Genomic DNA, 12388 nt, shown 5'->3' on the forward strand with positions numbered 1-12388 from the left:
TTTAATTCCTTTAAAGTTTTAAAAGAATGATACTTAGGTAAGGTGATTGCATAGTTCCTCCTATTTGATGTTTTTTGTGTTGTTCATTAATGACTAGCTGCTGCACCCGTGCTTTGCAACCGGAAAAAAATAAGTTTCATAATCATTCACAAAGATTTAGATTTATACCTACTATTTAATTTCTTTGGATTAGCTGTCTGAATTGTGAAATGAGCATTTGGCAAGTTATTCTTGTTTACATTGATATGTCAAAGCAAAGATAAACATACAGTAACTACAGTTTTCTCATTCTGCCATGGAGACCAATCAATATTTAACGGAAAATGACATTGTGGGTACTCAAATTAACCGGTAATTGAGCTAAACTAGAATATGCTAGAACTTTCAAGATCCGATTAATATTAACGAAGATACGGCTGAAAAAGTGTCGGAAAATCAAAATGACAAAAAATAGGATAGGACGGGTTAGGTTAGGATGGGTTACTAACAATACCCATGTTATTGATAACCTAACCTAACGTATAACTCGACCATTTTGAAACAAAAATTTTAATTTTGGGTGAGGTCCGGGGGTCAATATAATTACTGGTTTTGTTCTTTACCTTTATTTAACTGTTTAACATTGAATCAAACTTTTAAAGTCAGTTTAGTTTCATATCAATCAATCAATCAATCAATTATTGAGATGGGGACGCCACCTAGGTGGGTATTTTAACCCAAATATGAGTGAAGGATGAGTGTAGAATGGTGTGTGATGACCTGTGTAGCTTTGTTACTGACTAAGATCAGCGGTTTCATTAGTCAGGATCATTTATTTAAAGCCCAATGATCAGGAACAGCTGGGTCCAGTTTCGATTAAAAAAAGCTCGAAAGTACTTTGGCCAGTACTTCTGTTATATCAATATCCCCTGTGCAAGATCATGATTCCACAGTCTACTTTGTTAATGAAAGTATCAAAACAAAGAAAGATACAACCATACTAACGCGATCCGTTTTGGGGGTTACGTTTATACAAAACTCAAATAGTAAATACATGTACTCAATGCGTTTCATTGAATTGAAAAATAAATAACAGCAATTAAATTATACAGCTGATCAAAATGTAAACAATTATGTTCTTCATAAGGATAACATGGGAACTTTCAAAGCCACTGGGGCAGAGCCCAAGGGACTTTTTCAAAAATGTAAGGCCAGTTTGCAAATCTACGCGACACGCTCTTTCCAATGAGATGTCAATGGATAAAATCAGTTAAGAAATGGCAGAGGAGTTCAACCGACAAAGTTTCATGTAGCGTATTAATTATATAGATTGAGTTTATTGCAGTATAGTTTTAATTATGTATACTTTTTATCAAGTTTATTTCACTTGTTATATTAAGAGTTGTGAATTATTTCCATACTACTGGAATACACTAAAAATTAATGTTTAGAATATGTACACTCGTTGCATACGTCTAACTCTAAAGTAGTTATTTTTCTCCCTGGGCCAAAACAGAATGAGCTAGAGTTAAGGACACCAATTTGCTTGTGTTTATCACCAGCCAAACAGAGTAACTTCAAATTCTTGTTCATCAAACAGAAACCAAAACAGCTTTTTGAGTTTGACCACAGCTTATCTGAGGTTCTTGTAATGAAAGATCAAGCTGACTTAACTTGTATATAAAACAGATTAGCTGTATTGAAAGTATAAAAGGTGTGTTGCTACAGTTAGCTTAGTGGTTAGAGTCGGTTTAGAGTCTGGTTTGATTCCAGGCACACCCACAAAACAATGGATTTGGACCGCTTTCACTAAAAACATTTAATTACTTCCAACAGCAATTTTACAACTAAGAATGCCACCGACTTGCACATCTAGGACACATCATAGATAGCAAAATGAGCTCTAAGGTAGTAAACATACTCAAAATGCATACAATTTAGTTCCATTTGAGATTGTAGGAGATGAAAGGCCTAAAGATTTCACAATTTAATCAACTAACAACTGGTACTAACCTTAATACTAAATAAAATAATTATGTAAAATGCTTTATACAAACAAACACTAAATAATCTATAAACTAGTGATGAGTCAAAAGCTGAATCTTAAATCTACCAAATCTAAAGAAAAAAAATTAATGTCACATCAGTACTGTAAGCATAACATGGCCAGAACAACAATTTAATTTACTTTATTTATATTTCTCCTTTGTTTTGAGCATGTTAACTAATATGATTAGGCTAAAGTCAATCGATTAGACTAGACTTAAATAACAAAATGTGGAATTGTTACATGCTTATCACAATGCTGATTAATTTTATTATTTTATTCATGTTGCATCTTAGGTTGAATTTTGAAATGTGAATTAAATAGGTTTATTTTTTAAAAATTTTAAACACTTTTGAAAACCAATTGTAAGTTTCAGATCTATTTCAGAATAAAAAAAATAGCAGTGTGGGTCAATATTTGCATAACTGAATTTTCAATATTGCTCAAAATAAAAGTTGTACTTGGATTCAAGATACAATGATTGGTAAAAAAAGGTCGAAATAAAGTCGAGATTTAAAATTCTTGGATTTAACCATCACTAAATTAATATCGTCTAAACTGTTTCTTAAACTTCTCGTAGTGATAGTCATCAGTAGCCTTTTCACCGTTCTCTCTTCCCCTCTTCTCTACAACTACAGGTTTCTTCTTGTCTGGCTCAGGTTTATCTCTTCTCTTTGGAGGCCCTGCTTCTTCAATATTAACTAAGGGAAATAAGCCCATTAGTACTTGAAACAGTGCTAAAATACTACTAATGCTGATACAAACTAAAACAAACAGACTCGAATCGTGCTTTAGTTTATATGCTCTCAAAAATCATAAACCTTGCATCATAGTGCAAAAATAAATTCATAGTTGAAATAATGTAAATTAAGTTAATATATGCTACATAAAGCCTGTTAAACGTACAATAATTTAACTTTACCATTAATATTGTTTGAAAATGCAAATAGTTTTTTTAAATTCTATGCTTATTTTTCAATAGATGTTAAAAGTTAAACGCAGTATGATGTTATACTTTGTTCACAATATTTGGACGATAAGAGGGGATGACCCCCACCACTAGATTTTGTATTTTGATGTATGTTGCTTGATCAGGTGTTGAGCTATTATTTTAAAGGTAACGGTTAAGTGGAGGGGATAGATTTCTTCCTCTTCAACCGCCTAAATATTGTTTACCACGTTTTCCTTATGGAGAATCGATTAGTCACTAAAGGTAGCTATCTGCTTGCTTAACAACATAAGTACCGGGGGACCGAGCCATGGCTCGGTATAATTTTTATTTCGATTGTAAATGCAATACAGTAGAGCCTCTTTAATCCGAAACCCTGTAATCCGAATGTCCACTAATCCGAACGCCTCATTTCTGTACTCTATACACAGTACAGTAGTTCTTTATTGTATAGTGTATTTATTGATATCCGCACCATAATTATTTCAATTGTAATATACAGTACTGTTTATTCCCTATGTTTACCACTGTATTTAATAAACGCTGAATTTGACTTTTTAAGGTATTTTTCACTTTTCTCTAACTATTGTTATGTAAAAACAACAATATGTTCTGTAATCCGAACTATTCAATAGTCCGAACTACCCCCGGTCCCAATTAGTTCGGATTAAAGAGGTTCTACTGTATAAAGAAAACTTATGTTTTTTACAACTCATTTTGGCTTTTATTATTTAAATTCCATTGGAATTTAAATTAATTTACTATTAGTACAGCTGTCCAAATTATGTAAACTATAAAAAGAAGTGCATAAAAATTGTAAAATCCCTTAAATAAGAGTGACATTGGTTGACACCAGTGCACTCAAACGGCACAATCTAGAAACACTCGTCACGCATCAAAACTGACTTGCTGTATTGCTTGTGTAGCGAAATACAAATTTTCCTGAGGTGGTGGCTGTCACCAATCACGTTTTTAGAGCTATAAGTCCCTAATTCGTAAATTTAGTAAAAATCCTTCCGCTGGATTTTGAGATATATGTTACAGATAGACAGACAGACTTAGCTTGTATTATAGTATAGGATATATTGATGAGATGTGGGTAGTTTATTTATTTTACCAAAGGGCTTTGACATTTAATCAAAACAAAATTTGGTGCACCTCAGAATAGTTGACTTAGATTCTCATATAGCCAACGTTATTTAAATTAAGTTTTGCTGGGCAAAATCTACGTGTAATTGTTGTTACTACTGTACAAGCTTGTTGAAACAATAACATAACAGATGGATTCGCTTCAGGTTTGGTCCAATTCAGGTACTTAAATACTCACATCTATTGTGTTGAACAAAGTTGACAGCCATGTTGGTAGGAACAAACTGTGAAGGTCCGTCTTTTTTGCTTTGTTTTTCCCATATTAACCTTAACTTGGCTTCTTCTGTTGCCTCAATGTTGCGTATTTTAGCTCTGGAAATTCCAAGTTCTTCGTTACAAAACATTACAGTATTAAGTATTAGAAAATGAAACATGTGAATTTACAAAAAAACTATTCAGTAAACTTCAACTTATAAATCTGGTCTAGTTGGGGTTCCAAAATAACAAGATAAAATTAAATAACCTAAATATGAAAGATTTTGCAATACGCTTTTCCTGGTCCTTTCTTTATTTTTAAGGTGCATTTGCCCCTTTACATAATTAATGGATTAGAACCAGTTTTATTGGTCTTGATCATTGTTACTTAGCATGACTAAACAGACGCAATAGAATAGAACCTAAAACAGCTAGCGGTCGTTGGAAGTGGAGCTGGTACTACTTTATCAGCCTAACAGTCTAATACTCGACACACCAAATGTCAGAGATATACAATACAACTAAACGATTATGCAACCAAAAACTTCAAGGACGAGGTATTTGGTCTATGACAATGACACAACTAAACTGAATTATTTTACACTTTTTCAATTTTTAGCTTTTTATAAACCGCTGGCAAATGACAGTCCAAATTAAGCAAAATTCAAAAATAATGTAGTCCAAATCTATAAAGGTTTACTGTGGTAAAATAAATTCAATTTAAAAATCTTCTTTACTGATGTGAACTTAGGATTTCATGGTCATTCATTACAGTTCACCTCTAAATAATAAAAAATACAACTCTTATTATTAATTCAAATATCCCTTGATTTGTTTTAACTGTCAAAATACTCACTCTATCCCAAGGTCCACCTCTGGTATCCCACTGAGCATCTGGTTGGACAACATCTCCTCAGAGCGCTGGGTGGACGAGGCCCTGAGATGTGTGGGGACGGCCTGCAGTGCGGCTTCCTCTGGCGAGCAATACTTGCCTTCGTCTAAGGGTTTTTCCGACCCTTCTTCCAGCTTCCCTTTCCTCTTTGACAGTTCCTCCTCTATGTATTTCATCCTAGAAGTTGTGCAAAGTAAGAAACAGTTTTTCTCAAAAATGTGTTAAGAGATTTTAAAGGCATAAAATAGCTTCCTCCTTAAGACGGGAGCCAAAATAATAGGAATAAAATTTAGAATGTGTCTTTTATACTAGAAACAAACTTTTGAAACGTATGTTTACTGGTGACGTATCACAATTATGTAAATTTTGTGTTACGAATAAAACATATAATTCTTTTCACAGTGATAACATTTTGGAAATTTGACTTTTTATCTATATCAGTAGGCCTACTAGAGGCGTTAAGATTACAATATAGGTTTGATGAACTTACATTTCTTCATCTTCGTCACGCTTGTTAGTTTCTGCAGAAAACTGAGTTCCTATCCCTGTATCGTAGGCGTCATCAACTTGCTTCACTTTGCCACTTTTTAGAGCTGTCATGTTTACTAGGCCCCCTGTTTTGACCTTAAAAGGATCACTCTGAAAAAAAAAATAACTGTCATAAGTAGGTAAAGAGTCCAATATGTTTTTTTTTTAGAATAGGTGTGATTAAGTTGATGATTAACTTGAGCTGTAAACTTCTGCTCAGAACTAAGGATTAGTTAATTTTTTTACTCTACTTCGGAAATGTTGTTTGAACTAAAAAAACTCGAAATGAATTAAATATTTTTCAAAAATAATAAGAGTTAAACAAGATTTTTGTTTGTTATCATTTAAATGTTCACTGTTAGTCTGTATCACAAGGGAAAATAATCTCTTTTATCTTTTGAAGATTTTAAAATCTTGTAAATCACGTCTCAGAAGAGTTAAATACCTTCACTGCTGTATCTATTGTCACTCCACAATACAGTATGACATTATCTCCTAGATTCGGAATTAAATGGTTTTGTGTAGTATCAAATATGAAAAAAAAAACTAAATAATTGTATATATAAGTTACAAAAGGTTTTAGTATTGCTTGATAATTTTAGGGTAACCATAAATTTAACAAGTTCCAAAAATGTTATGCTTAACCCTCCGAGTGTTATGTGTCGTAAAATCGACACATAACACACTTTGTGTAGTGTTTTGTGTTGATTTTTCGACTCACAAACACTGTTTACAGCGAAGGCTCTATGACTGACAAAATCAGATTGAACTGGATCGAGTTAGGTATCGTTTTAATTGGCAGATTCTAAGCTTTCTCCCGAGGTCTGTCTCTAAGTGCTTTTTTTTCTCGAGCCGATCATAATTGTAGCAGACAGCTGACGTGCGTATTTGTAAACAGTTTGGTTAACCTCGCACCGATGACTGATGTGCTTTATTACGTTTATCATTGTTTTAATGTTAAAAATCAAAAGTAGTGATATATGTGGTGCATTATAAGAAGATTTAAGTGATTTGAAGGGCTGGTTGATGATCCTGAAGAAGTAGGTAGTGATATTGATGTAAATTATCAGCCAGATTCCTAGCTATGGTCAGGCTATGCATTCTTAGCTAAACGCTATGTACCTAAATCTGTTTTTTGCCCATAACTTATTTATTTGCTAATCTACTTCCTTATATTATTATATTTTTGGAATCCTCATAAAATTCTGAACAAAGTGACTATTTTAAAATATTTGTAGACCTATAAATTATAACAATTTATTGAGCGCAAACATAAATTTTTTTCATTTATTTTATAATTTTTGAGAAATGTTAACCCCACAAAAATTGTTGAACATTTTTTTTGTAATGTTTTATATGTTACATTGAAGCCCATAATTTTCCAAACAAAATCATGTATAAAACAGTATACTTTACATTGTTATTAAGTTTCTAAGATACATTTTAATAAAACCCTACGATTGCGCAATAAATGGGCGAACATTAAGACCAAAACTAGACACTTGGAGGGTTAAACAATGAAATAATAAAATATGTACTTGTATAAAACTAGAGACATAGGCTAATATGGATATGAAACTCCTCATTACAATTAGTTAGTATCTTTGTGTGGAACCTAAGCTTAATTGGTGTGTGGTGTGAAAACAGACAGGCAAGCAATCTGTGTAGCAATGTCTTTGCATCGTACAGTTGAAATCTTGCCCAACGAGAATGAATTTTTTCATGAATCACGGAGCGAACATAAACATTTTTGTGACAACTCTGGGTTGATAAAAAAAACAAAGATTAATCAGTGTGGCAGATTGCGTGTAAAAAATATAAAGGTTACTTACAGTCTTCGCAATCCTGTTAATTGAGCACTACGGCCGTTTCGGAGATAACTCCATCGTCGGGTGCGTAGTCATTATACACTAATCTGAGCTATTTACATAAATGTACATGTAAATAGCTCAGATTAGTGTATAATGACTACGCACCCGACGATGGAGTTATCTCCGAAACGGCCGTAGTGCTCAATTAACAGGATTGCGAAGACTGTAAGTAACCTTTATATTTAAAAAAACAAACAAGTCACATACTAACTTATTTTTAACAGCCACTGGTATTGACATAAAACTGGTTTTACTTCATAAAAGAGCTAACAATACGTACGACAAAACATTCTCCCTCCTCCGGAACTTTCTGACCTAGAGCTAAACTGACAATGTTCACTCCATTTGGACGTTCTCGAAGTTTTTGTAGTGTCTTTAGCTCTTCCAACTGTGACCTACAACAAAATATAATTATTTTATTTTACTAAAAGTCATTACAGCAGTCAGGAGTTAATACTTATCCTATATTTTAAACTAGTTTTAGTATTTTTTTAGGGAGAGGAGGGAAAATGCTTTTACGCACACAGGTAGCCAGCCTGTAGTGTGAGACTCCTGAATTTATCAGACTACTCGCTAAAAAAACCCCTCTACTCTGTTGGACACAGACCTGGAATTGTTTGTCACATTACTTCAAGTCAGGCCAATGTGTGACCTAAGCCCTCAGGGCTCTCACCGTTTCTAGCATTTAGATTCTTTATGACCTACGCCGCATCCCGGTCAAGGTCGAGCTTCTTGGCGCGGAGAATACCCTGGATGTAAAAAAGTGGAAAAAAGAATATTCCATGTTATTGGGAATGCCTGAGCAGTATATCCAATCAGGTGACACGGCTTTGCCCATCCTGAACAGGTACGACCTGCAACCTCTTCTTGGTTGCGTTGTCCCTCAAACCACTCACAATTCTGTCCCGCAGATGATCCGGTGGTTTAGGTCCCTTAGATGCCATTAACTGTATGGGCTATTAATTAACAGCTGTGTCTTAGGAATGTCGGCCTTTAGTCACTAACAAGACTACAAGAATTAGATCCTGTAGAAAGCAAAATCATAGAGACTTTAGTTTGTTTATCATAGTTTGGGGTTTTAGTACCGTAGTTGTTGTTTTTTTTATTTTTCATTAAATATAATTTTTTGGTAAAAATTTTTTTATAATTTAAATAGCTTAGGCTACCTACTAATAAAATCGTAAACAAATTATCACTCAACTCGATGTTTTGCTTTGTGAAAAAAATTTAGGAACGATATATTGAATCAGATAATTATCGATACATAACGTTATTCATCCGAAAACTGTACCCGTTTGTCACACTGTAAGAATAGGCCCATAACAATAACACAGAGAATCAATATTTACTATTTAGACAGAGTGAAATTAGGCCTACGGTACCTTACAAGTTAAATTGGCTGCACTTTACTTTAGGTCCTACACTCATTCAAATGGAAATATCGATCGATATATCGATTAAATTGATTGTTTCATTCGATATATCGTTTGGTTAGTTAACCAAATGTAACCAAACGATATATCGAATAACAATCGAATAATCGATATTTCCGTTCGAATGAGTGTAGGACCTAAAGTAAAGAGCAGCCGTTAAATTTTAATCAATATATAGGCTATAGGCCTGTTGAATGAAAATATTATTTGATGATATACCTTATAGGTTCTAGCAGGTTTGTGTCATAGGTCATCGTTGTAACTCGGTTATGGGTAGGTTCTCTGCAGAAATGTATCCTATGAATGATTTTTAAAAATCCATTGTTTGGACTTGGCCAATTAATTAGACTTCAGAAAAAATACAAATGTAGCAGCAGGCGTTAAAAAACAAAAAGTATAATATATAATAGGGCTACCCTATATGTAACAACTCTTTTTAAATTGGGCTGCACTTTACTTGACGTCCTACACTCATTCGAATGAAAATATCGATCGATATATCGATTAATCGATTGCTTCATTCGATATATCGTTTGGTTAGTTAGGTAAGGTTAACCTAACCTAACTAACCAAACGATATATCGAATGAAAATATCGAATCGAAAAAACAATCGAATGAGTGTAGGACGTCAAGTAAAGTGCAGCCTTAAATTGTATAATTTATTAATAATAAGTTAATGCCTTACAAGGACCAAAGGCTAAATCTATGTTATACCGTTTTACTCACATAAAACTGTTCCCCTCTTCTTCAGAATCATTGTCTGATGAATCAGCTCTCCTACGCAAATTCTTTCGAATTTTTTTACCTTTACTTTTGTCCTGTACATCCGCATCAATTTTATCGTCACTACCACTCATTTTTTAATAAGTTTACCCCTCTAAATAAGTTAGAGGTATAATGATATGTTCTCTTCTATTCCATTCTAACTTTTTTATGGATTGAGCAGTTAGGTTATATTTACCGTTTACCATTAGCTTTTGACAGACCAGATCCAGATGTTTGGTAGATGTTTTTTTGTAGGTTTTGTTTGATGAGGTTTTCTGAAAACGGTACACCGAAAAATAAATGGATTAAGTCATTGATTATTGAACTAGGCAGCTTTAAATTAAATATATATTCGAGAGTAGGTAATGAGGTTATAAAAGAGCATGTGCTCAAGCATAGATTGGTGTTGCAAATGGGCAAATGGCAATTATCTTACTCTGCAGGTTTGCTACGGTGGGGGTATTAACTTTAAATTGGGGTTATAGTTATATTAGTACTGCTTCACCCACGGTTACCTTTAACTTCAGGCCGCGGCCTTCAAAGTGATAACATCGCAAGTAGGGTTGTACCGGTTGTTTTTTTTTTTTTTTTTGGAGGCATCTAATGGTATTTGTGTATTTTTTAAGAATATGAAAGCTTGGTAACTGGGCTATAATGAAAATATTAACTCCACTTTAAAAGTACAAACATAGATTTTCATTTTAAATATTGTTTTGGTTTTCAATTACTGTATATATGTTTTATTTTCAATCTTTTAATACATTTATGTTCATAAATTTATGAATAATACGTGAATTAAAGAGCTGATGTCTCCTGTCTGCCATATTATCTTATGGGACGTCTGGCGCTACACAACACTACTTGCAACGTTGCCAATTCTACCAGGCTGCGGATTCTAGCAGGTGGCCGGGATTCACCAACACGTCAACACAGTCAAGGCAGTGTTCGAAGTCGTTTTTGGAAAAGCGAAGTCTGATTTCCGAATACGGAAAGTAAAGTAAGTAAGGCAGTGTTCAAGTCAACATACTGGATCATTCTCATACCTGCGTCCTGCCTTGTTTTTTAAGAAGATCCATTTAAAATGATCCCGTTGCTATAGAAAGGTTAATATATTAGTTGCACGAATACTAGAAAATATAACATACTTTACCTCATGAATACTCTAAACATGTTATCGCGATTTTACGTGAATTTGATCGTAAAACACAAGCCTTCGTAGGGAAGCTAAAAGGTATGTGTACTAATTACCAAAATGTATGTTATTGTTTCTTCATAATATTGCAAAACGGCTAAATCATTATACAAAATGTATGTTAGTATGTTTTGAAAACTGAACTACCTATATAGTTGAATTTTCAGGTGCTTGTGCTTGCAACATTACATTTATTGCCACAGTTTAGATCTTAGATCAATTTTGAAAAGTTGTTATAACCTGTCTACAGTATTTCTAACAATTTCTCTCTGAGGAGTCAGATTCTAACCACTCTTTCATCATCAACCATCCAAGTCAAGTGTCATTCAAATTTTCTTCCGATCCACATTTCTTTCAATAGAAACTGCAGACATAACGTAAGAACATTAAGTGTTTCCTTTGGTAAACTTAAATTCTTCATGAGATATTTTCAAGATATGAGGGAGCTTAGTTTGTTTTCAGTCTTCTTAACGCAAGTGTTATATATTACCATTGTCTTTATGATAGATATTACCCAGTGGCGGCTCTAGGACCTGGTCAAGGGGGGGACTCCGGGGGGTTTGGGGGGTGTGGAACACCCCCCAAGAGAAGAGGGGGGTCCGGGGGTCCTCCCCCGGAGAAAATTTGACATTTTTAAAGCCGTTTGGTGACTTTCTAAAGCAATTTTTAACGCCTAAAACTGTGTCCAATAATAGCCCAAAAACTCCCATTTTACCTGTTGTTTGTCATGCGAGCAAGTATAGCCTACATAAGTAGGCCTAGAGTAGAGTAAAGTATATTTTTTAAATAGTTTTTACCAATTTATTTAATAGATCAGATTTATTATCCTAACAGAACTAGGCCTATATTAAATATGAATAGATATTGCAAAGCATAACAATTAATCCTCTATTGTGGTTTCTATTTCATAATTTAACTTGCAATTTTTAAACCTAGTTTTAATTTTTACTGGTCAATTTCGGAATTTTGGTGGAGGATTTTGACCCTCTAAACTCTAAAATCAATTGGCATGTATAAACAAGAGAAATTGGCTCCCTCTTGTTTTGAAGGTTTTTTGCCGCTGCGCGTGCGCAAGTCTGCAGTTGCGTCATTAGTAGTGGTGTGTTTACGTTGTTCTCAGAATGGCGCGCATTTTACCCCGCACTACACGTATATCTGTAGCTCTGGCGCTACCCGCCCGTCCATACAACCTTCAACCTTCTCCCCCCATACCCTCCAAAACGTAACTACCCTGCGGGCTGTGAACAATCTTAATAATTGGTGACTCATATTATTAAAACTAACACTAACTACTAACATTCTAAATACATAGGCCTACCTTAATTTAATTGTTTGAAACAGAAGTTCATCCGTCGGTCCTTCTGCTCCGAGAAATGTTGGATGACAA

The 12388-nt window shown here is 34.0% G+C and overlaps 1 protein-coding gene across 1 annotated transcript; it reads right to left on the reverse strand.

Moving 5' to 3' along the window:
• Positions 1-1489: 1489 nt before the first annotated feature.
• On the reverse strand, positions 1490-9996 carry LOC128995143 (splicing factor C9orf78 homolog). The gene is made up of 6 exons (XM_054420055.1): positions 9771-9996; positions 7891-8005; positions 5702-5850; positions 5176-5388; positions 4303-4436; positions 1490-2727 (listed from the first exon to the last, which is right to left on the reverse strand). The coding sequence occupies exons 1-6, from the start codon at positions 9899-9901 to the stop codon at positions 2570-2572; spliced, it is 900 nt and encodes a 299-aa protein (XP_054276030.1). The 5' UTR covers positions 9902-9996; the 3' UTR covers positions 1490-2569.
• Between the last annotated feature and the right edge of the window lie 2392 nt (positions 9997-12388).

This window comes from Macrosteles quadrilineatus, unplaced genomic scaffold (assembly GCF_028750875.1).
Source record: "Macrosteles quadrilineatus isolate MER2022 unplaced genomic scaffold, UCM_ALF_1.0 Scaffold_5__1_contigs__length_97177068, whole genome shotgun sequence".
Taxonomy (NCBI): Eukaryota; Metazoa; Arthropoda; class Insecta; order Hemiptera; family Cicadellidae; genus Macrosteles; species Macrosteles quadrilineatus.

What these genes read in the sequence shown, in the direction of transcription:
- LOC128995143 (XM_054420055.1), bottom strand. Translation starts at nt 9,901, where the DNA reads ATGAGTGGTAGTGACGATAAAATTGATGCGGATGTACAGGACAAAAGT. An exon ending in GAAGAGGGGAACAGTTTTAT is followed by an intron (nt 8,006 to 9,770) that starts GTGAGTAAAACG and finishes ATTTTGTTGTAG; the next exon opens with GTCACAGTTGGAAGAGCTAA. An exon ending in AGGAGGGAGAATGTTTTGTC is followed by an intron (nt 5,851 to 7,890) that starts GTACGTATTGTT and finishes TTTTTTTTTCAG; the next exon opens with AGTGATCCTTTTAAGGTCAA.